The sequence below is a fragment of the Chelonia mydas genome, chromosome 27 (assembly GCF_015237465.2).
Source record: "Chelonia mydas isolate rCheMyd1 chromosome 27, rCheMyd1.pri.v2, whole genome shotgun sequence".
Classification (NCBI taxonomy): domain Eukaryota; kingdom Metazoa; phylum Chordata; order Testudines; family Cheloniidae; genus Chelonia; species Chelonia mydas.
Window position 1 is genome coordinate 15,797,446 of NC_057860.1, and position 25,670 is coordinate 15,823,115.

The 25,670-nt window shown below is 46.8% G+C and overlaps 1 protein-coding gene across 6 annotated transcripts in view; it reads right to left on the reverse strand.

The window, feature by feature from the left end:
* The window catches only part of ETV4 (ETS variant transcription factor 4), a 43,480-nt gene that overhangs the window by 15,936 nt on the left and 1,874 nt on the right, over nucleotides 1–25,670 (reverse strand). For all 6 annotated transcript variants that reach the window (XM_043536903.1, XM_027835010.2, XM_027835009.2 and 3 more), the window contains exon 5: nucleotides 6,099–6,152. In XM_043536903.1, the coding sequence (XP_043392838.1) occupies nucleotides 6,099–6,152 (54 nt within the window). The remainder of the gene's footprint in view (nucleotides 1–6,098; nucleotides 6,153–25,670) is intronic.

Below are 25,670 nucleotides of genomic sequence, written 5' to 3' on the forward strand. Positions count from 1 at the left end.
ATGTGACATTTGACAGCATGGGTTCAGACAACATACAACAATGAGGGATGTTCCCCGGCGCCCTCTCGCAAAGAGACTGCTCATGGAGCTGGGAGGAGGAGATATTTATTGTGAAGGAGACATAACCACTGCTTCCCCAACACCCTCCTTTTTATTTTTCAATATCTATTTAGAACAGAGAACAGTGCAGGTCACACAGAGTTCTGGGTTGCAGCTGTCTGGAGAAAGGCCCAATGTAGCCAGGTAAATGTTTGCCTAGTGAGTGACAGCTCAGCAAAGCACTGTGTACTTTAAAGTCACACAGTCAGTCTGCCAGTAGTGCATTTTATCTTAGATCTTTAGGAAATGCTCTTTATCCAGAATCCCTACAGATAAGGACCAAAATCAGATACAAACCAACAGGCCCTCACTGACATCAACAGCATGGAAAGTCACCAGGCAGAGCCAGTAGGCAGCTACAAGCCAGAGAGTTCCCTTGTGACGCCCACCCTCATTGTTAACAACACACACCTCATTTCCAGTCTGAATTTGTGTAGCTTTTTAGTTTCCAGCCATTGGATCACGTTAGACCTTTGCCTGCTAGCTTGAAGAGCCCATTAACAAATCTTTGTTTACCAGTAAGGTCCTTATGGACTATAATCAAGTCATCCCTTAACATTCTCTTTGTTAAGCTAAGTAGCTCCTTTGAATCTATCACTATAAGGCAGGTTTTCTAGTCTAATGTTTTAATTAGGGCTGGCAAAGCCCAGCTAGGTCACACGCAGTCCATCCCTCGGGGACCCAGTGCTCCCTAGTGTCTTGTCCCGCTTAATTTTCAATATGCCACCACTTCTCTGGACAGGTGCTAGCACATTACACATCAGCAGGAAGGACAATGCCACCCATCTCCCAGCTGCAGTGCACACACGTGCCTACATTTTCTGCACCCCACTCATCCTGCAACAGCTCAAGTGTCTGCCACTTTGCTCCAGGTTTCTGCAGCAGTGGCATGGTGGGTTGTGGCAATTTCCTTTGGTGGACTTGGCTTCTTTCCATGCTGAAGGAGGGGCAGGGAGAAACAAGCAGCCTGTTTGGTCCAAACTGCTAGACTGCCAGAGAGTGAATTTGCAGAGGAGATGCAGTAGCCCCCCATAGGAGCGTGTGCGCAGATGTGGGGGGGAAGGGAGAAAGAGGAGTGAGTGATGGGGGTGGGGAGCATGTTACTGCATGAACCATTGCAGAAAGGTATAGAATCACAGAACTGTGGAAGGGAAGGGACTGGAAGGGACCTCGAGAAGTCATCAAGTCCAGTCCCCTGCGCTGAGGCAAGACCAAGTAAACCTAGACTATTCCTGACAGGTGTTTGTCCAAGCTGTTCTTAAAAATCTCCCGTGCTGGGGATTCCACAACCTCCTTTGAAAGCCTGACCCACAGCTTAACTATCCTTAGAGTTAGAAAGTTTTTCCTAATCCCTAACCTAAATCTCCCTTACTGTAGATTAAGCCTATTGCTTCTTATCCTACTTTCAGCGATCATGGAAAACAATTAATCGCAGTCCTCTGTATGTGCGCATGTTTGGTTGATTCCACACAAGCATTCCTTATTTAAAGAAAGAGCACTGTCCCATCTTCATCGCTCCAGCCAGTGGCTTTGGCCTGATGCAGGCGGGAAGAAATATTTCTGAGCTGGCTAGAATGTAATGAATAACAAACGTGGGTTGCAGTTTACAGGGTCAGGAAGTGGGATGCGGATATTGTTACTTCTTATGCATAATTAAATCCAGCAGGGAGCAAAATCTCTTTACAGGCTCTTCCGAGGAGCATGTCCCAGGCTAAGGGCCACATGCTGCTTTATGAACAAGGTAAGCACCTTCTGCCTTTGCCTCCACTGCTTCCTTCAAGTCATCGCTGGACATAGGAAGGAAAGAGCTACATGGGTTATGCCCCATTTTGAGCATTCAACAAGGAGAGGGGAGAAAAGGGAAGAAGAAGCATAAGGAGTGGAGGGGTTAGGTACAGAGAGATGTGCACTCTTGCACTGGGTCTATGTTTAGTCCTCAATCACCAGTTCATGCCTAGTTAAAAATTCCATCCACTCTAGCTGATACCATTTCACTTACCAGGGGTTCAGATGCTTAAAAATCTCCCTAAAAACCTAGGCAAGGTTAAGTACTGATCTGTGAATGGCTTGCTCAGTTTATTTTAGCACTAAGTAACTTGAGATGTTAATTGGCCAGTCAACTTCATGCCAGGCCCTTTGCCAACAGGAGACAGCTCTCAGATGAGCCATGCTGGCTGATTTGCAGAGTTCTGTCCATGAGGATTGTGCTGTGCACTCTGCCCTGCAGCAGCTGGTGAAGGGAGCAAGACGTACTTCACCCCCTACAAGAGGGGATCAAAGTGAATTCTGAAATTCCTAGTGACCCTGAGGTGGGAGAACAAGCCCCTGAGAATCCCCCCAGGAATAACAAGAGCAACACCCCAACTGTGTCAGGCTAGTTTACTGCCAAGAGTTGCCCAGTTTTTTTTATTTCCATCACCCCCAGCAGTCGTTCTCCAACCCAGCCACCTTTGCTCTTCAGCTGCACAAGGAGGCACCTTTGAGCATTCTCGAAGCCTTACTGAGCACCCAGGAGCCTGGCCATTGAGAGCTCTCCAGGACAAGACTTGGGTTTGTTTGTTTGTTTGTTTTTTAAATTTCTAACATTTTAGGTACTAACTTTCCTATTTTCATGAGCAGATATTGCTGGAAACAAATGCTTGGAAGCAGCTCTGCTGTCAGTTACAGCAATCTAAATCTGGAGCAATGACTTTGTGTTACTCTGGAATTATGCTATTGTAGCTGAAAGCAGCGTTGGCCCTTGGTGTTTCTCTTCTGCTCTGTGAGATGCTGAAGATGTTCCCTTGGACGCCCCATAAACAACCTACCTGGGGTAGAAGTGGATTGGAGGCTATAATAGGGTGGCTCACCCATTATGGGCTGGAGAGAACGATCCACTCCTGGGAGAGATCAGGGTGGCTGCCTATAAAGAGCAGCAGGAGGCTCCCATGAGGGAGGGAAGGGTAGGCTGTGGCAGAGAGAGTGTGAATGGTTCCTGCAGGGGTGAGACTCTGAGCCCAAGGGGTCTGTGAGCAAGGAATTGTAGTGAGCAGGAGGCTCCTGCTAAGGATCCTGCCCAAGAGAAGGGTTAGGGACTGGAAACCAGAGAGCTGAGAGAGGCTGAGCTCCTCCCAGCTAAAGCCTGAAAGATGTTGAGCTGGGGCCTAGCTCTGGGAAGGAGGGCTGGGAACTCCCTATATAAAGGGAGAGAAGGATTGAACTGGGGTTGGAGCCTGGAGGCCTGTTATGTAAGGACTCAATATAGGTAGCCCAGTTGGGGAATGTTGTAATTACCTGTGGCTTGTAAGCTATTAAGGGGCCCTGATGAGGGCAGAAGTTGGTAGCAGGGCATTCTGGCCATGAGAGGAGAGGCCTAGGAGGTGGCTGGCCCTGTTACAATGGCCTAATGGTACAATATTGGCTAGTGATACTAGAGGTCCTGGGTTCAAATCCAAAGTAAGCTCTCTGTGGAGGTGACATGTGTGGCCCCTCAACTGTAAATAAGCAGGCATCCCAGGACTGGAGAAGGGGGCAGCTTATCACCTCAGTGTGGCTCTAGGCCACGCCTGTCATTCTAAACAAATCCATTCGCAATCAGAGGGAGAGACAGGCAGCTGGAGCCTCACCCCCTTCACCTGCTCTGACTTTCAGCCCAGAGGAGAAGAACCCATCTGCTTATTCCTCAAATCCCTCCTGACCCCCAAGGGATCCAGACCCTCAGGTAGAAATCAACACAAATAAATACACCCGCAACAGCAGGGAGGCTCCTAGTCCTTATTGCTGAGGGCTTGATCCTACAGCCAAACCTGAGGCGTCCATCAATCACAGTGGAGTGGCATGCTCATGAATAGCTTGTTGCACAACCGAACAGGAGAGAATCCTCTCCCCCCACAACCCCGCCCCCCAGGGCCTGTCCCACACCTGGGAGAGATTCAGTGTCTGAAGCATGACATCTGTGCAAACAGTGCAGGTCCCAGGAGCAGGGGTGGAGGAGAGACGTCTCTTTCCATAGCTCGGGAGCACTCCTTCCCCTTCTGTCTGTGACAGCTCAATTCGTTTTACAGAGTAAACAGAAACTACAGAACCAGCCACAAAAATGCTGCTGTCAAGGGAGAGAAAAAACCCCACTGGCCAGTACACTGAGCTCCATTCAAGCCTCATGAAGCAAAGTGTGCTAGGAGCGGCCAACCCTTTCCGGCCCCTAATAGCTGGAACAGGCTATTACATTACAACTGGCTCATTCATTCAGAATGAAACATGGGACGAGCCCTCTCCTCAGCTCCAGGTCAGCGGGAGGAAGAAAGAAGTCATATGACTTAGAGCACATGCTGGGCCAGTGCTGCAAAGCCAAATCCCAGTGAGGGCGAGAGGGGAGCAATCAGAAAAAGTGCGTTGTCCTTTTTTTCATGAGCAGACACAGAAAGGGGGAGGGGAACCCATCCCTGGAGCTGTTGGGGACTGAGGAGCATCGTCCCTGGAAAAGCACAGAGCTGTCTGGAAGGGCTTTAAACATCCATCTCCCTCTGTTCTCAGTTACTGTGAGATGTTCACATGTGCAGGGGCTTGGAGAAGGGAGCGGGGCTTCCTGAAGCTCTGACACGCCAGGCTCTGGGCTCTCTCGGCCAGCCTGGAACACAGACTCTCTACTCAGAACAGTCTGTTAACATCAGCTGGATGGGACAGGCAGTTGCACAGGACAACGGACAGCAGGTTCAATGGCTCCCAGTTACAAGGTTAATTCTGATGAGGATCCAGCTAGGCTCTCAAAATACCACCCTGTGCCATGTACACAGGCTGGGGTCAGCACAGGGGCTTCCTGGAGTGGAGAAAGGGATGGACCATGAATGGAGAGGCAGGAACTCCTGGGCTCTCTTCCCAGCGCTGCCAGTGACGCCTGTGTGACCTTGCGTCTGGGTCCACACCTAGAAAGTACCCATCCCTCCCGGAGATGTTCCTTAGGGCCTGCCCAGCCCTTGGAGGATGGAAGTGCTCTGCAAGGACTGAGCACCGTTATTATACAGAGACAGCTCCCTGGTGCTGCACTAACCGCCCTGTATCAGACTCTCCTTTGTGAACAGAAGTGCTCTAGTGTTAGAACGAGGGTGGGTGATATAAATGCTCCCACACACATGGGCAAACACACCCATTTGATTGTTTCATTGAAGTTTGGTAAAACACAAGGATCAGGCTGGAGCATTGATCTATTTAGGAAACTGATTGTTCCACTGCAGGTCGGCCTCAGGAGAGTTCAGTTTTCACAGTGTCTCCAATCTGGGCAGCACCAAGTCCCCCTACACAGTACCCAGCTCCTAATCCAATCCCCTGCCCAGGTGGCAGGTGCCAAAGCTGATTATCAGAGCCCAGCAGAAGTGATAATTAGGAGGTTCCCAACACGTCAAGGGAGCTCTCAGAACACTTCCATTTATAGCCAAAGGTGGGTACGTGCCTTCAGACTCCAGACTTCAGAGATTTAAAGGAGCTGATGGCATTGGTAACCCAGACCCCAATTCCGTACTGTTAATGTCCCACCTCAAGAGCTTTGGAAATAAGATCCTAACCAAAAATAATTGACTTATGACTAAAGATGGATTTCCCCTCCTTTTTTATTTTCCCTCTTCTCCTCTCCCTCCAGTGAGAACATCTCCATCCAAGCCAATTTCCTTCAGCTTGGTGGCTATAGGTGAAGGTTTCGCCCTTGCATCTCATGCCAATGCCACTCCTTAGCTGGCTGGAATTGCCCAGTTAACCACCATACACATCTGCCACCAAACGCCAACAGCCTTGGAACCTCAGAATTAGGGGAATGTGCCAAATGCCTTTGACTGGAATTAGATAGGGATATTTTTGTCTTCTCAAGAAGGGGAGAGGTGGTCACTATCCCTCTACTTTGGGTGGTGCAGGAGGGAGCTCGTGCCTTTGCTTTGACTCTCCATGTGGCACAGTGATCTTCTCATTGATACATTTGTTTGGTTGAAGCAGCTCCTGCCCCTTCCCCGTAAACACATTCCCACGGTACTTACAGTTTTCCGAATGAAAGTCAGGCAGAAATTGTTCATCGCTGTCTGGAACCTGAGCTGCAAAGAGGGAGAAAGAGAGATGCGGAGAATCAGATCTGGCACTTAGTAAGCTGTAATTAAACAGTGAGGCAGAAATGAGTCTGTGTGTAAAATCAGAGCTTTCGGCTGGAAGGCTCTTTAGGGCTGGTTTCCCTTAGGGATTACAAGCACACTGATGCAGTTCTTCCCCCTGCAGATTCAGGGCACGTCTACACTACAAAGTTAGGCTGACTTAATTTAAGCTGACTTCCAGCCGCCACAGGAATTAAGTCGGTTGGGTGAGTCTATACCACACTCGTGTCGGTGGAGTGCGTCCTCACTAGCAGCCCTTGTAAGGCGTGTAAAGCAGTGCAACTAGCTGCAGGGGTTTTTGGGAAGGGCTTGCAATGACTCATGGGACCAAAATATTGTTGCAGGGGGGAATGAGAATGAGAACATGGCTTCAACCTCACACGATGTAGTTTTCTCCCTCCCTATCCTGATAGCAACGGCATTCAACCCATAGTTTTTTGTGCCTTTTTTGAAAGCCTGGCTTAGCTGCGCATACGCCATAGACCAAGAAGCATGGACCCAGCTCAGCTATTTACTCTTGTTGTGAGCATTACAAACTCCTCAAGCCTTATCCTGCAGTATTTCCAGAGCTGAGACAGGAGCCGCCGCCCGGAACATTGTGACGTTATTCAAGCAGCCCTGCTGCAACCCAAGGAATGAAACAATTCCCAATTGCTGCTGGCAGTTGCACAGCAGCTGAACATGGTGGAGTGTCATTTCTGGCCCTGGGAAACAAGCAGTGACTGGTGGGATCGCATCATTATGCAGCTATGACGAGCATGACCGCAGGATGACGAGCAGTGGTTGTAGAACTTTTGAATGCGGAAGGCCACTTTCCAGGAACTTCGTGCAGAGCTTTCCCCGGCGCTGAAGTGCAGCCACACTAAAATGAGACCTGCTCTGACCATGGAGAAGCGAGTGGCGATCTCTCTGAGGAAGCTTGCAAGGCCAGACTGGGGGGAGTCAATTCAGAGTTGGTAAATCCACCGTGGGTATTGTTGTGATCCAAGTGTGCAGGGCCATTAATAGACTTCTGCTAAGAAGGGTAGTGAATCTGGGCAATGTGCAGGACATAGTGGATGGTTTTGCTGGGATGGGGTTCCTTAACTGCAGTGGGGCTATAGATGGAACACAAATCCCTATCTTGACACCAGACCATCTTGCCAGAGTACATAAACCGAAAGGAATACTCTTCTATGGTGTTGCAAGCACTCGTGGATCACAGGGGCCGTTTCACCGACATCAGTGTGGGATGTTGAAAAGCCTGAACTGATGATGTTGAAAAGCCAATAGTGATCCTGGGAGACCCAGCCCCCCGGCTCCAATGGCTAATGAAGCCGTGCACCGGCCACCTGGACAGCAGTAAGGACCGGTTCAACAATAGGCTGAGCAAGTGCAGAATGGTGGTGGAATGTGTCTTTGGGCATTTAAAGAGTCACTGGAGCAGTTTGCTTACTGGGTTAGACCTCAGTGAAAGCAACATCCCCATTGTTATCGCTGCCTGCTGTGTGCTCAATATCTGTGAGGCCAAGGAAGAGAAGTTTCCGCAGGGGTGGGGCGTGGAGGCAGATAGGTTGACAGCCAATTTTGAGCAGCCAGATACCAGGGCAATAAGAAGAACCCAGCGAGCAGCTCTGTCGCCAGGAGGTTTGAAAACCTGGTTCAGTAATGAGCCACAGTAATGTGCACTGTTTATCTGCGTTGTGCCTTCCCATACCACCTCCTCTGTTGCATCATTTTCCCTGCACCTCCCCTTCCCCCCCCACACCCTCATGCTCGCAATAAATAAAGAGCATTTCATTCTCAAAACATTGACTTTTATTGCACAAACATACAGAAACTGAAAGAGAAGGGAAATACTTTAACCTTGGGTAAACCGTGGGATAAAATTGGGAGGGGAGAAACCAAGTCAGCTTGTCTGTGAAAGCACAGAAGTCCTGCCCATCAGAGGTCTTCCAATGGCCACCTTTTGTTCTTAGTGCCCTCCCCTGGTGTTGAGTGGAAGGGATACTGCATCTTTCCCCCCCACCCCGCCTCCTGGAACGTTTGGGGGAGGGCAATTGGGAATAGGGTGATGTTTGCAGGCCATTTTACAGGGGTCTAGCCTCATGCTGTTTTTCTTGAAGCTCAACCAGACGCTCCAACATGTCTGACTGGTTCCTCATAATCCGCAGCATCTCATCCTGCGTGGCCCGCTCGTGCTCCTGGGATGCTCTCCTGCTCTCTCTGTCCATGTCGTTTTTCAGACAATGAAATCCTCCAGGCTCTGAGCTCCATGTCCGCTGTCCCAGACGCGTTCATTATCTCGCTGAACAAGTCATCACACGGTCTCTTTTTCCATCCTCTAATCTGCAAAAGCCTCTCTGCTGGTGTAGAGGCTGTGCTGAAGGCCAAGCTTTCCACTGTAAGGCGTGCAAAGCACAAGGCAACCATCGTCAGTGCATACCTGGGGTCTGGTACAAAGATGCTATTTAAATATTCTTCCCCTTATTACACTCAAGTGCAAGCCAGAACATAATCAGAATCTCTAGCCATTCAATAAATCTGTTTGCTGTTCCTGCCGTGGTGAGTATGTCCCAGTGGCATGGGCGACGGGCCTTGTGCTGCAACTTGTGGGAAACGCGCATTGGGAGCACAGGTGGGTAAGTGGACAATGCCTCTTCCCTTTAGCAACACGGACGGTGCTTGGAGACTGGGGACCAGCGTTAAGCCTCCCAAATTGAGGTTTTTTTATCTGAGGCAGCTCCAAAGTGTGTGGGGCGGGGGGGGGGGGCGTTGCGGCCACGAGAAAACACAGGAAGCCCACCCTCCCCTTCCCTTAACGCTGCAGGCAACAGTCGCCCTGGGCTTGCAGATACTGAATTCCCTGCCAACCAAAACACTGGCATGTTAGGGAAACGTAGTTGAGGGACTCGGAAATCACCACGGATGATTGTTTGTGATCCGAGCATTTGTAATGAAAACGTCCACAGTCTCCCCTAGGTGACCCTATGTTATATCAGTCTCCTGAGGGTGACAGAGGTGGCAAGGGAGCAGATGCTGCAGGAGTCTGGGTACAGACCTGGTCCTTATCCTGCTATGCTGTGTGCTACAATGAAGCTAGCAGAGTTAATGCTGGAGTGGCGTGGGAAAGTGTTGTACCGTGGTGGAAGAAATAAGGCAGTCCTCCCCAGAAACCTTCTGCAAAGGATTGCAGAGTACCTCCAAAAGTTTCCTGGAGGTCTCCATGGAGGATTCCCAGACCATCCCTGTGCACATAAACAGTCTTTTCCGGGGTGCACCCTCTGCGTAGTAGGAGTGGCCACTGGGAAGCAGATTCCCACCGCACCTCACTTTTTCTTCATCTTAAACATAAAGTATAAGAGCATGTAACCCCTACAGTTTGGTTGGAATTGCATACTCACCAGAGGTGCTGTCCCCAGAATCATGCTTGGCCATCATGCTGTCCTGTGACTTGCTGGGCTATGGGATTAAAAGTAGCTCCTGGCTCTTGGGGAGAATGGATCCACCACTTGCATGTCCCACATTCTCCTCGTCCAGAATGTCCTCCTCGTTGTTGCCTGAGGTGGCCCAGGACTCAGACTCCTGGGAGGTATCCACATTGCGTTTGGGGGCAGTGGTGGGGTCACTGCTGAGAATCGCATGCAGCTCATTGTAGAAGTGGCATATCAGTGGTGCAGAACCAGAATGACTGATCACCTCACTTGTCTTCTGGTACACCTGCCTAAGTTCTTTGATTTTCACATGGCACTGTTGCATGCCCCTGGTGTAGCCCTTCTCTCCCAGGCCCTGCGCAAGCTTTTCACAGATGTCTTCATTTCTTCGGCTGGATAGGAGATGTGCCTGCACAGACTCTTCTCCCCATAGACGAATAAGATCCACAACTTCCAGGCTGGAGCATGTTTGGGGCATTGAGTTACCATGATCAGCTGGGCTGGCGAGCTCTCCATGCTGATCAAACAGGAAATGGAAATTCAAAAGTTCCCGGGGCTTTAACAGGGAAGGTGCTGTTTCCTGTGTACTTGGCTGCTGTGCAGCGGAGTTGAAAACGATCTCCAGAGCAATCAGTCTCCAGAGCATTGTGGGATACCCCCTGGAGGCTAATTCGGTCGACTTACACAATGTTGTGTCTACACCACCTCTCTGTTGACCCATCAACATCGAACTAAGCGCTATGTCTCTCGCAGAGGTGGAGTACTTAAGTCGACATTACAGGCGAATTAGGTCAGCGGTAGGGACCCGGTACTATAGACACACACATTATTAGGTTGACATAAGGTGGCTTCTGTCAACCTATGTTTGTAGTGTAGATCAGGCCTCCGTTTCTTTCCCTCTTTTCTTCGAAGTCAAGATGACTATTTAGGTTTATTTGCTCTTTCTAACTAGGGTTCATTATTTCCCAATACCCAGGAATCTTAGAGAATTCATTGTGGCACAAATAGCTACTGACTGAGAAACTCAAGTTGAGAACGATATGCCAAGGTCCTGAGAGAAGCAAGAAACATTTATGTCTCTGCATGGACGTAGCCTTTGCAAAGCAATCATTCCAGAAAAAGCAGATTGCTTGGCACTCATGGGGAAGGCTGGAGTTTGTAAGTTACTAACAGGAGAAGGAGCATTTCAGAGAAAGCGTTTAAACTTTGCATGTATGTGTGGGAGAAAGGGAGAGAAAGCTTCCCCTCTGTATGCATGATCTCTCACGTGGGAAATTTAGGAGAAAATTGTAGCATATTGGCATCTTATATGACCTGCCAAACACCTGACCTCTCTCTTCACAAAGACAACACTAAACAGCTCACAGTCACACTGCAGGAGGCCTGCACTTCCTGCTGAAGATACTGAAAACAGCACTCATCATAATGACAATAGCAAGTGCCTCCATGGTTTTTGAATTATCCAGAAACTGTCTGATAAAGGTGTTTGAATATCTGCAGCCTCATTCCCCGTGGACCATCCCATCTTGTGGGAGCACGAAGAGCAATGAAATGGTTAACAGCGTTAGCAACTCAATAGTAATAACAAGACTTCAAGAATTAATGCCTCATCAAGCCACACTTGTTTATCTGCAGGGATGAAAAGACAACAGCTAGGCAGTTTACACTCTGATTTCTCCCCACATCCCAAAGGGCTAGAATTATTAATTATTATTATTATTTTAAATGAAAGCTTAGACTTTGGAGAAAGCTGTAAAACCTCATGTGCAGAGATCCCCACGGCCTCTACTCCAGAGACACAAATGAAGAATCTAGAACAAATGAAGAATCCTTTCCAGGGACGGCTCTTTGCTTTCTTCTGATAAGAATTCTTTGAGCCTCTTTAAAGCATACATTTGTAAGTTTTCATGGAGATGCCTCAACTCAGGTTGAGGCACCAGGAGACAAGTAGACATGAATTCATGTTTGCCTTCTCCGCACTGCAGCGCTTAACTGTGATTTTGTACCCAGGCAGATGTGCAGTTGCCATAGCCGGTTGTGCAGTGGCCATAGCTGGTTACAAGTAACACTTTGTGTCTGCACACAGCAAATTTTCTGTATCATGACCATGTTTGTAGCAGTGCAAATCCATGATTTGTAGGGGATATAGTGCCCAGAGGACATACAGAACAATGCACCCTGGGGAACCCTACTTCACAGGCAGCTGGGAGTAAGTACACCCAGCCAAACTGGTTACACAAATATACTTAGGGCGCCCTGTCCACTGTGTGATGACCTGGTTACAGATAGCCATCTGTGCGCCAGACTAGGGCTCTGGCAGGGACAAAACACTGTCACCACTTTGGTTGGTAAGCAAGTTTTAACCATGTTGTGCATTATGGGTCACAAATCACCTTATGGAGCCACTAACTGGTTACAAGCCTGTAGGGTGGTCAGAATCTTAATCACCCCTCTCAGGCTTTATTGTTTCAACTTTTCTTACAGCTAACACAAACATTCAATTAAACAGACTTAAATCCTAGAATCCTCCTTCCACACGAGGCCTGTGAAAAGCCTGACAATGGTGAGGCAGCTGGTGTGCTGGGCAGCTGCCTATCATGCTGACTCCCGGTGACTCACTGTTATCTTGTGCTCTCCGCCTACTTGTATCTACCTGTTTCTGGTCATAAAACTGTGAGCTTTTGGTGGCAGGGACTGTCTCTTTGTTCTGGGATTGAACCAGGGGCCCTGGTCCATGACTGAGTTGCCTAGGCACTATCACAATATAAATAACAATAAAATAGAGTAAAACATACAGTAAAGGAACAAGGACTAAACCACTTAACCAGGAGAGCTGACACAGCAAATTCTATGGGCATGCCCTGGAAAGGGTATTCCAGCCTACAAACTTATATTAATAGTGCCGTAATTCTACAGCCCATTCCTGTTCTACTAATACCTTAGATAGGCACCCTCCAGTTATACGTCTTTTCAGTTTCAGGGAATAGGCAGATAGGGATTTGCTCTTGTTCCGCTTTTCTTTTTTGCTAGGAAGAGCTTTAATGAACATTCCCCTCAAACATTCAGAGAAGGAGTAATTCAGTCAGATTTTCCAATTATAATGATTCTGTAGACACACCCTCCTCCCAGGTTATTTGTGCCATTTTCCTTCTGCTGTAGCTATATGAGAATAGAAATGTAGCGCTCAAAGGAGCATGAGAGGTCATCTAGTCCAGGGCCCTGTTCTTAAAAACCTTCCATGACAGGGATTCCACAACCTCCCTTGGAAGCCTATTCCAGTGCTTAACTAGCCTTAGTTAGATTTTTTTTTCCTAATATTTAACCTAAATCTCCCTTGTTGCAGTTTAAGCTGATTACTGCTTGCCCTACTTTCAGAGGAGATGGAGAACAATTGATCCCCACCCTCCTTAGAACAGCCCTTGACAGGTTTGAAGACTTATCAGGTCACCCCTCAGTCTTCTTTTCTTAAGACTAAACATTCCAAGGTTTTTTAACCTCTCCTCAGAGCTGAGGTTTTCTAAACCCTTGATCATTTTTGTTGTTCTCCTCTGGATGGTCTCCAATTGGTCCACATCCTTCTTGAAGTGTGGTGCCCAGAACTGGACCCAGGACTTCAGCTGAGGCCTCACCAATGCCAAGTAGAGCAGGACAATTACCTCCCATGTCTTATATATGATGCTCTTGTTAATTCACCCCAGAATGGTATTAGCCTCTTTTGCAATTATATCACATTGATCCATGTTCAATTTGTGATCCACTCTAACCCCAGATCCTTTTCAGCAGTACGACCACCTAGCCAGTTAGCCCCCATTTTGTAGTTGTGCATTTAATTTTTTCTTCCTAAGTGTAGTACTTTGCATTGACTTTATTGAATTTCATTTTATTGATTTCAGACCAGTTCTCCAGTTTATCAAGGTCATTTTGAATTTTAATCCTGTCCTCCAAAGTGCTTGCAACCCCTCCCATCTTGGTGTCATTTGCAAATTTTATAAGTATACTCTTACTCCATTATCCAAGTCATTAATGAAAATATTGATTAGTACTGGACCCAGGATAGACCCCTGCATGACCACACTAGATACATCTTCCCAGTTTGACAGTAAACCATTGATAAGGACTCTTCGAATACGATCATTCAGCCAGCTTTGCACCCACCTTATAGTAATTTCCTCTAGATCACATTTCCCTAGTTTGCGTCTCCTTATAACCCTGTAATCCTCCAGATGCTAACAAATTGATTAATAATTTGTTCAGTGTCTTTCCAGGTACTGAGAGCCATGTTGGTCCAGCCTAACTTCAAATAGACTGCCATCAACCTAGGATGTACAGTGTTGTTGAAGTTCTTCTCTCATAATCGTCTCCCTTATGGGACAAAAATATAAAAAATAAAGGTACCAACCCAGCTTTGTCTTCAAAAGCAACAACATCTAGCTGTATTTATTCTAGAACACCCTTAATTTCTGGATGAGAAGACACACTTCTACTAAGGTTTCAGAGTAGGAGCCATGTTAGTCTGTATCTGCAAAAAGAAAAGGAGTACTTGTGGCACCTTAGAGACTAACAAATTTATTTGAGCATAAGCTTTCGTGAGCTATTCGTGAGCTACTAAGAACAGCAAAGAGACTGAGGCAATCAGTATAGGAATCAAATCCTGGTTTCAGCATAGCATTTGCTGCTCAGAAATTGGCACTTGTACCAATACACAACTAACTCTTTTCCAGCCAGTCTGAGCTTACATTGTGCAGAGATTTCAGCCCTAAGCAACATATCGGGAGTTTGCAGTGCCCACACCCAACGAACTTCCTCAGAATAGCTGCACATCTGCATTCAATTCTGCGCAAACACCCCTCCCCCTAAGTTTACCTTCCCACCCTACCTTCTCACACAGAAGAATACGCCTTCAATTTTCAAATGAAAAGCCTCCAGAGCTATTGCTTTTCCGCCAAAGCAGGAAGATCTAATTATCCTTCTAGTCACCTGCATTTTCTTGCTTGCCTTCCCAGTTTGTCTGAACAAGTCCAGACACACTGGCACCTCATCTGCATTAGACTGCCCCGTAGGGCTGCACCGTGCTGGTACAACATGCAAAATGTTAAAGAAAACTGTCAGTAATGAGGAGGTCAGGACGACAGTCAACAAGTTATAAACACATCACAAGTCCCCACAAAGGCGCTCCCTGTGAGCCAATGCAGCATGTTTCCAAGTCTGGTTCCCTGGAGCTCTGCTGAGACATGCATGTTGCCCTCTAGCAGCTCTGGCAAGTCAGGCATCACTCAGTCTCAAGGACCCTGGACCCAGGGGACTAAGGCTTAGATACGGTGTGAGGCCCTGTCCTGGGCAGGTGCTTGGGCTGTACACACCTCTGAGAGACACATGATCTCTCCTGTCACCTTTACACTTTGGCAACACTTGTGTAGCTTGTCATTGAATTTTGAGACTCTTTCCATTTCACCAGGGTTCAAAGAGCTGGCTTGAATTAATGCCACGAGTCAACACAAGCAGCAGCTATGTTTTGTAGCAGCGCTATGTCGGTGCGAGACGCTCGTCTGCCAACGTAGCTACCGCCGCTTGTTGGGGGTGGTTTGGGGAAGCAGCTACACGGGAGATCTACAGAGGCACAGGACAGTACAGCTGTGCTGCTGTAAGCTTGTCAGTGTCGACAAATTCTCTAGCAATCAAGAACGGCTGCTACTCTGAAGAACGTCCCAGACTCCCAGTAGTTAGGCATGGGTGAATGTGTAGGGAGGGAAGGCGGGGTGATCTGCACATCTTTCTTCACTGGAGGCAAAAGTCCACATTTTGGGTTCAGAACAAACTGCTCAAAAGTAGGCAAATCAAGGCAGGTTCATCACGACATAAAAGATGCTCCTTTTCCTCCAAATCGCATCACTCATGCAAATTTAACAGGATAAGGCTAAGCACAGCTCCAGTTTCCTCCTTAGAAATCTAGAGTGAGGCCTGAAGGCGAGAAACCAGACTTGTCTCTTCAGAAACCAGGGACGCTTTACCTCCCAAGGAGTCACACAGAACAATCTGGGATGCTAATCAGAAGGATACAGGCAGTTAGGTAAAGTACAAGCAGTGGCTGAAGCCCATATTAGCCACCCCGGAGCTCAGGGCATCCCAAACAGAACCTGCCACAGATTCCATGAGGCTGGCATCAGGCTTCAAAGGGGGCCTCAGCTGCCACACAACTCGAGGGGCTTTCATCATATTCCCACCATAGGCGCCAACTTTCCCCAGCGCCAGTGGGTACTCGCGTCCTCCCGCCCTGCCCTGACTCCACCCCTTCCCCGCCCCTGCCCCGCCCCCCCATTCCAACCCTTTTCCCAAAGTCCCTGCCCCAACTTCGCCCCCTCCCTGCCCCTACTGGACCCCTTCCCCAAATGCCCGCCCCGGCCCCACCTCTTCCCCAAGCGTGCCGCGTTCCCCCTCCACCCCCTCCCTCCCAGCCGCGCAAAACAGCTGTTTTGCGGCACAAGCGCTGGGAGCTAGGGGGGAAACGTGGGCATGTGTTGCGCTCAGGGGAGAAGGTGGAGGCGGAGCCGAGGCGGTGGTGAGCTGGGCGGGGGGTGGGGGGGAAGCTGCCGTGCTCCAGCCCCAGAGCACCCACGGAGTCGGCACCTATGATTCCCACAGCAAAACCATAGGACAAGGGTTAGGACACATAGTGCCTACAACCGGCACCTGATTGTCCAGTTCCACTGCACTGACACATCATCAGTACCAGGCCTTTGGACAATTGTCAGAGCAAATTAACACACACATACAGAGCACACAAACATGAGTAGGGCAAGAAGCAAGAATCCTTTGCTTCAAAACCCGAGAACCAGCACCCTACATCAAGTTTCACTGCAAGGGGTTAGAGCAGCCAGAAGCACCAATCGAGATCTATCACTGCTAGCTCCATCAGTAAGGCTACGATTTAGTCGGGAAAAATAACGAGGAGTCCTTGTGGCACCTTAGAGGCTAACAAATTTATTTGAGCCTAAGCTTTCGTGGGCTAGAACCCATTTCATCAGATGTATGGAGTCAGAGGTATTTTTAGTAAAAGTCATGGACAGGTCACGGGCAATAAATAAAAATTCACGGCCTTGTACTATAAATATCCCTGACTAAATCTTAGGTGGGGGGCCACTGCTCTGGGGGGCACCTGGCGGGCCACTGCTGCGGAGGGGGGGCACAGGGAGGGCCGCGGCTCTGCTGGGGAGAGTCAAAAGCACCAGCTGCTGGGGGCCACTGAGCAGTGGCTGCTTGCTCTGGGCACCCCCGGGGCCGCCCAACTGCCACTGCTCTGGCTGCCCCTAGGACCGCTGCTGGAGGCTGCCGAGCAGCAGCTGCTCCTGCCACCCCCAGGATCGCTGCTCAGGCAGTCCCCGGGGCCAGCTGCCTGGGGCTGTCCAAGCAGCGGCCGGTGTGGCTGGCCCCAGGGCTGCTCCAGTAGCGGCCGATGCCGCTGGCTGCGGGGCCGCCCGAGCGGTTGGCTGCAGAGCAACTTGAGCGGCGGCCGGTGTGGCTGTCCCCAGGTCTACCTGAGCACAGGGTCAGCCACACTCGTGGCTGCAGAAGTCATGGAGGTCGTGGAAAGTCACGGAATCTGTGACTTCTGCAACCTCCGTGACAGACAAGGAGCCCTATCCATCAGATAAAGCTCCAATAATGGAAGAAGAGGTTAGAACTAGAGGGACATGGAGCTGCCCCCCATTATCCTGTCAATAGAACACACACAATTCCCATTGACTGATCCTGCTGATGGAACAATTAGGCCCCAGAACTTTAGAGCGACTTGGTCAACTTGAAAACACATTTCAAGCAGGTACATTTATTTCCCTAGGTTACTAGGAACATTCAATATTATGGAATATTATGCTCTTTATTCACTTTTTGTATTTCTCTTAGCTGGGTGAGGAGACTCATAGATAGATTCTAAAGCCAGAAGGGACCCTTGTGATCGTGTAGTCTGACCTATATTGCACAGGTCATAGAACTGTCCCAAAATAATTCCTAGAGCAAATCTTCTAGAAAAACAACATTAAAATGCACATTATTTGCTTGTGCCCAGTTTACCGAGTGATCCTGATCGCTCTGAATCAGAGATCTGTCCTCTTCATTGTTTACTCCTCCAATTTTTCTGTCATCTGCAAACTTTATTGGTGATGACTTTGGGGTTTTTAGCCAGGTCAATGATAAAGATATTAAATAGCATGGAGCCAAAGAATAGATTAATAGATTTTAATGTTACCCTTTAAAAAAAATTGTGGATGCAATTTATGTGGACTTAGCCAATGGTTCATCTTTTGTTTATATCAGTTTCATTGTCAAGTTTATGGCTCTGCATTGCTCGGGTTTTGAGCCTTTCCAAAAAACCTGTTTGTCTGAATTTTTTTTAAAATGGTGGAAACATTTATTTTAGTCTCACATTTTTATAAAAGCTTGGGCTTTTAAAAAAGAAAATAAAAATTAAATCTGAGACCAGATTCAAGTTGACAGTATCCCTTTAAGCATTTCTGTATGAAACAAATTAAGGAACCAAGCCACTGACTATGGTGAGATGTTCTAGTTAGACCACAGAGGAAAAAAAAATCCCTATGTATATAAATATAAATCTGAACAATCTGTAAGGAAAATGAGAGTCAGACTGCAGCAGCTCATCTGTTGAGGTTTAAAATGAGATGATCAAAATCCTATAGAAACTTTTAAAATAGAAATAAAGGAGACTTAGCAAGAAGTTGTAGAAGTAGGTGCTGAACTTTAGTCTAAATGAGGCTAAAGTACTAGAAGAAAGACTGCGCAGTTCAGAAATTGAGACTTGCAATCTCACTGTGAGTATTTAAGACCGGGCTTGTAAAAGGGACCTCACAACATGATTCAGAAGAGCTGCTCCGACATCCATTTCGATTTCCATGGGATAGTCCCCTGATATATATTTTGTATCATGGCACTATGATGCAGGAAAAATGTATATCACATACACACAGAGACATGGCAACCCTACTCCCTCTGCTTAGTGAAAATATGTATTTCTCTGCCTAGCAGAGATAAGCAACATGGAAATTCTCGACATTTACATGTACTCTGTTTCATGCATTTTAAATGCTAGATTTGGACAGCAGAGATCAAATTTGCTCACTTGTAAGTGGTTTGTGTGTTTTGAATACAGCTTTGCTTTTCTTGTTGAAAAGATGCTTCTAAAAGCAATGAGAACTTTGAACTGGGTTATACAAACAAAGGGAGAAACATGATGTATTTACTGGCTTTTGCCCTTGTCCACTTGGGAAAGATGGATTTTATGTGAAAAGGCTAACTTTTGTGTGTCTAATAGAGCTGAAAGGAACGTAGCTCATTTTCTGTACGCTGTAAGAGTGATCTAGCAGGCAGCGCACAGGACTGTGATCTAGGAACAACTGAGCTCTCTAATCATGGTCCACAGATAATGTCACTGTCAGAGGCAAGTCTTGGTGGTATTTCTAATATAGATGAATCCTGAAAACAGATCACAGCATAGCTGCACTTTGTAATGTAGACAGCACCTACACCTACAGGGGCGGTGAGGACACAGAGCTAATTTACAGATACTAATACATATTATTACTGTTACTTTGTTCACAGCATCAGTGAGGTAGGTCAGCCAGCCCAGCCCAGAGAATAGCATCTCTTTGCTGCTACTGCAGGAGGAAGAGGAAAAAACTCACTTGGTTTCTTAAGGAACTAGAAAATAACAGCTCGTGTTCTCACCTTGGCTAGAGCAGGGAGTTTATTTTATTACAGGTAAAAAGAGAAGTTTATGGTCTGGAGGAAGTTCTAACTTTTAGGCAATATTTTGGGTCTAAACAACCAGCTACCGTATTACTTGCATATTAACAGATTAAAGAGAGATCTTCATGCTGCCACCACCTCTAGTCTTGTCAGAAACTAATGGGGGCAGGGGAAACTGACAGTGACACCAAAGGAGACAATAGCACTAATCTTTGCCAGGTTGGGCTGGAACAACGCTGCTCTTCCTCAGGGGTTGAAAGTGTTCCATATCCAAAGTTTTTCATCTGTATTGTCAAGAAGCCGGGGCGTGGAGACATCAGGCTCTGCAGGTTAAGGAACAATAAGATGCAGCACAGTGTCTAGTTGCAGAGGTATGTTCTCGGGAGAGATCTAGGGGTCCGCATTTAAACCTAGTTAGGAAACTTGCAAACGGATAGTTTTTGCGCAAGTTGTTTTGTTCTTTTTTCCAGTTAACTCTACAAACCAAAGTTCAAGGCTAGTGAAAATCATGCAGGGGAGTGAAACCAGACAAGGATTTCCCTGGTATCACAGATAAGTGGAGAAGACAGTGCAGGGACCTGGCCTGTCAGCTGCAGCCACCAGTGTCAGATTCTACAGCTGCTAAACAGAGAGCTACCCCCCAGGGATAGTAGCTGCTAGCCCCACCATTCACCAGCCCCAAAAATGAAGTGCACAGCTTCCTCCCTTCTGGAGAGGGGAGATAAAGTCCCACGAAAAACTGGAAGTGACTCAAAGGGGACTGAACAGAGAAACTGTCTGAAGCGAACTGCCCCTCTGAGTTTCCCAGCAGTAGAGGGATAGTGCTGAGAAAACCCGAAGTAACAAGCAGAAACCCGGCAAAGAGGGTTCCAGCCTGTTGGAAGGGAGTTGATCCCACCCGGAATCCCAACTGTTGGGACTCACAGTGACCAATATGTATCGCTGACCGTAGATGCAAGTTGAACTAGGAAGAGCCGACAGTCCTTCCTGGGGACAGGCCCATGGGCACCGCACTTAGGAGCCGCCTGGATTGCCACAGGAGGTCACTCTTGTTGCACAGCAGGGAGCACATCTGTGCTGTAACTCTTAAACGCTGACGTAAAAGAGGTGGTTTAGTGTAATTTAAAACGACTGTCCTGACTGCCCCATGGCACACGGGGGGCAGGAGGGGACTTATTGCATCTCCAGCCGGAGCCATACTGGGGCAGGGGCGGTAGCAGCAAGTGCAGGAGCAGCTCTCTGATCGACACCACTTAGGAAGGGAAAGTTTCCTTTGGTACAAATTTTTTGTAACCTGTTTTTAACACTCCAAGAGCATGTGACCATTTCATTTGCTCCAGCCAGGAATATGCCAATAAAGCACCAGGAACTAAAAAGTGCAGCACAAATGACTCGAGCTGATTCGCAAAAAGCGATGATGAGAGGTAAACGTGCATTGCTTGGACAAATAGCAACTACGGCGGCTTCTGCCATTGCTCCCAAGGGTCCAGCTCCCCTGGGGCTCCAGTATAGACAGGGCTCCAGCAGCTGCTAGTGCGCTAACACCTTGATGCCAACCCTGCTCAGAGCAGGTCTATGTGACCACAGCGGCAGCATCAAGACCCTTCTCTGCATTGGCACCACCAGTGGAGGTGAAAGAGTGGAAAATGTTAGGTAATGTAGATGGGGGCAGGAGGGAATGAAAAACAGCTGCAAGTCTCCGAAGAGCATAGGATGGGAGAAAACTAGGGTGTGATCCCAGGGGATAGAACCAAAACCAGCCAGTTCACTTGAATGGTCACGGGAAGTTGTAGGCTGAATATCAGGAAACATTTCCATCACAGCCCAAGACAGTCTCCCAGGGACAGAGCTGGAATCAGGGTGGCAACTAGCGATTGTGTGCACACTGCCCACTCTTCCAATTCCTCTTAGCTAAGTGTTAACTCTGCTCTCTGGAACACACAAATAGGGACAGAGTCCCGAGCCTCGCTCAGACAGACCTGCCGTAACACACCGTCAGGTCACTAGCACAGTGCGGAGACCGCAAAGGGCATGTCCATAAGATATCTGCCAAAGGACCCCGCACCTGCCCATTGCCATAAACGAAATTGTCTTTGAGACAATACAGACCAGACAGCACAGGCCCAGCTAATGTTTTATTATTATTTCTTACAAGCATTTCCTGGGCCTTTGCACAGCAGGAAAACGAGTACCAGCTGCGAATGCTTGTTCCCCAAAGCCTCTATCAAATTGCTGCTGAAAACACTTCGGCTGCTAGTGCTGAATGGACAAAACCATTTTCAACTGCACTGCAGAAAGTGGGATAGATACCATATGCTTTAAAGGACAGAGGTAAGGCAGGACTAGCAGCTACCTGAATGCTACAATAGTAGGACTAGGTGCCAGCTACATCCACTGGTGGAAACCCAGCCACGTGAGGCACTTAAAACTAGGCTGGACAAAGCACCCCTGAAATATACTGTAGGGAATAACCCAGTACTGGCCTGAGTAACAGACTAGACTGGAGCCAGTAAAACTCTGCCAGCTCAAATTACTGTCGTTTGAAATAACCTGCATGGCTCTAAGTGGAACCAAGAGTGAAGAAAAGAAAATTCCTACAGAATTCAAAGAGTGAACAGTCTGAGAACTCTGTCATCGCAAGTGACTGACGAGGGCACCCAGGCTCCAGGCAGTAGTTGGACAATAGCACCAAGGGGACTGTAGGTTAAAATTCAGTCTCAGCAACAGATGAGCTGAGTTTGGGGGTCTCAGTCTATTGCCCGGAGAGCCTGTGTCTATTCTGTTATTTTTAATAGAGCATCATGGCCAGCTGCCTGCCCTGGGCTGCTGACAGTTTTACTCAGGGTAACAGAGAACAAAGGGCAATGGTCCATATCTCAGCCCCACAGAGTGGATGGTGTCTACTCTGAGATGGAGGAATCAAACAGAAGGGGCATGGCTGGAATGCAACTCTGAGGTGTGATGCCCTATAGCGGTGGCACTCAGCCAGGGGTACGCATACCCAGGTGGGTACACAGAGGTCTTTCAGGGGGAACAGCAACACATCTAGATATTTGCTTAGTTTTACAACAAGCTACATAAAAAGCACTAGTGAAGTCAATACAAACTAAAATTTCATACAGACAATGATGTGTGTATACTGTTCTGTATACTATACACTGAAATATAAGTACAATATTTATATTCCAATGGATTTTTTTATAATCATATTGTAAAAATGAGAAGGTAAGCAATTGTACAGTAATACTGTGCTTTGACACTTGTATTTTTATGTCTGATTTTGTAAGCAAGTAGTTTTTAAGTGAGGTGGAACTTGGGGGTACACCAGCTAAATCAGACTCCTGAAAGGGGTACAGGAGTCTGGAAAGGTTGAGAGCTACTGCCCTGTAGGGCTGGGGGAGGGCAGTGGGAGGATGCACCAACAGGCCCTGTGCCCTGAAGCCAGAGCTGTCAGTCAGTCTCACTTACATGAGAAACATAATTCTCCAAATTTGTTCTCTATCTCACATAACTGCAACAGAACCAAGAAATTTACTTCCAACCTCTTTGTCACTAAGCCACCAGACGTGCTTCCAAGAGAGCTGGGAACTAAACAGGCTTCTTATAGCTTCTCTCCTGACTTATTTTAGTCACTTAACCTGAATCCATCAACACTTGCCCCGTCTTATCCCATAGCACTTACGGGCTCCCTAGGGTTACAACCAACACATTCAGACCAGAGGCACACAAAGAAGAATATTTCCCCCAGCCCGCTTCCCCACTGGTTCTAAAAACAGAGATGGAGTCCGCACAGACAACTAAGGAAAGTACAGAAACTTTTCTCCAGGGAAGCTTTTGCATCTTTGAATCCTGAGTCACGTTTATGAAAGCTTTGGCACAAAACTAGTTCCACAGTTATCTACTGCTAGAGTCACATTTCATTCTAACATACTCCAATTCAAACAGAAAGTGATGTGGAAAAGAGCATCAGAGTTGTGGCTATAAGGCCTAAGATTCCAGTGTCTGCTAAAAAAGACTTACATATGTACAGAGACTGGTGATTTATACCAGTGCAATGTGGAAATTGGGCCCTATTTGCTGCTATAAAAACCTCCTGAATTAAACTAATTGTAGAACAAAGTTAAGTTACATACTTAAATTTTTTATTTTGTGCATAGCTGGATGCTTGGCACAAACTAATTCCTGATTTTGTATTTACAAGTTGGTTCCTTCCTGCGGTATTTTATTTTAAAAGTAATTGCAGGAAGCCTTTAACACAAAGCTATATTTCTCAACTGTATGAGGTGGAGGCAGGAAATATATAAAATATTTAAAAGTTTCACCTTTTTCACATTATTCATAATTCTTAAATTTGTCAGTTATCCCTTGCACTGTTCAAAGATATGTCTGTAGTTTAGAATTGTCTAAATCTGATACAAAAATGCGAGCAGATAGCTCCACATACACAGACATTAGATAATAACTGATTATCAAACACGTCAGCGAATGCGAGTACGGAGAACAAATAATAGCCAGCTTGAGAGGGGAGCTCTCCTCAGGGAAATTGGGACTTAAATCCTCAGCCTGCAATTTGTTTGTTTCATTTACAAAATTACAGCATCTCAGATTAGCTGAAGAGCCACTTCACCATACACATACAGTCTAAGGAACGGAACCTGGATTGTTAAAGCATGTGCACAATCTCAACTAGGGCTCCAATTGGACTCTGACTAGACTCAGTGAGCTAGATTTAAAATACTAGCAGTTTGGCAATTTCCAGGAGAACTGTGTCCGCAGAAACAGCATTTCACTTTTTTACAAATAAATACTATCATTTTTGTTATAGTTGGTCATTTCTTATAATGCAGGTGATCTATAAATAACTGGGAAGCTCAAGATTTCTCTTTAGTTTTGTGCTGGAAGTCGGATCTTATGAAAGACAAAGAGGTGGTGGGAATGGAAAGTCCATAGGGTTTGGTATGGTGCAGGCAGCTTCACAGACTTATCATGGATGGTCTTCTCTTCGCTCCCTAATATATACTGTATCTAATGCTTTCCTTGGCAGGGGAAGGGAAATGTCTACCCCAGTCCACCAACTCCTCCCTGCAAAAAATCTCATTTTCCCATCTCCAAATATTCAATAATCAAATATAACAACTCTGCATTTTCATCCAAACATGACGCAGCACTTTACAAACACTTATTGCCTGGGTAAAGTGGGTCCATATTATCACCCATGACTGGGAGTGTGGTCCTACAGTTATACCGTGCAACCAAGTATCAGGAGACCTGGAGTCTGTTCCTTGCTGTGCGACCTGGAGCAAGTCTCCGAGATGCTCCATGCCTCAAAAGGGGAATTGCAATACATACTTCACAGAGGTTCATTCATCACTGTCAGTAAAGTGCTTTGAGATCCTGGAATGGCAGGTTACTATAGAAGTGAAAAGGATTAATATTTATTATGAATTTGCAAGTGGGGAAGTTGGAGATCAGAGAGGTGAATTGGCTTGTCCAACAGAAAGCCGGTGACAAAAGCTGGGAAACAGAATCCAGAAGTTCTTTCTTCCAGTCCAGCACTCTAACCATTAGGCAGCTCTCCACAACTTTCACCCAACGTATGCCCAGGCAGAGAACCATCATTTCTTCACTATTTTTTTTTGTGGTTTGCATTACTATCTAATGAAATCTTATCTCTGTCCATAGCAGTGAGACCTTGATGTGGCCTCTCCTTCCCCTCTAGTAATTTCACAAATTAGTTACTGCAGGGCATGCTATTACTTACTTATGGAACATTGCACAAGAGATTCTGTGCAAGCTCTTTCAATTTTAATGGTGTCAAACTTAAAACAACTATCAGAGAGCAGAAGGCCCAGAATTGAAACTCCACCAGAACCCAAGTCTGACATGAAGTCCTTTTACTAACACCTCCACAGGTTTTGAGAGTTAAAAGAACTTCTTTCATAATCTGAGTGTAGGAAGGGTGTTACATAGATGGACTTCAAGCAAATCCTCCTCTTTTTCCCTTGTAGCATGAACACAATGGGTATTATAACCCTGGACTGGCCTCCAGATGATATTTTGTGTCCATGAAGTCTGCATTCCTGAACATTGCCTGATCAAAAGGTCTTCTCACTTTGGTTTTAACTGAATAGAAAACATTTTTTTTTTAAATAAAAGCCAATTTTTTGTATTCCACTGACAAATTTTTGTTTAAAAAAATCCTGCTTTTGCAGGAGTATATTTTCTTGTTGTGGTAGAATTAGGGGAAAGATTGCTGCTCAGATTACCATATGTATTTAGGATATTATTATTAAAT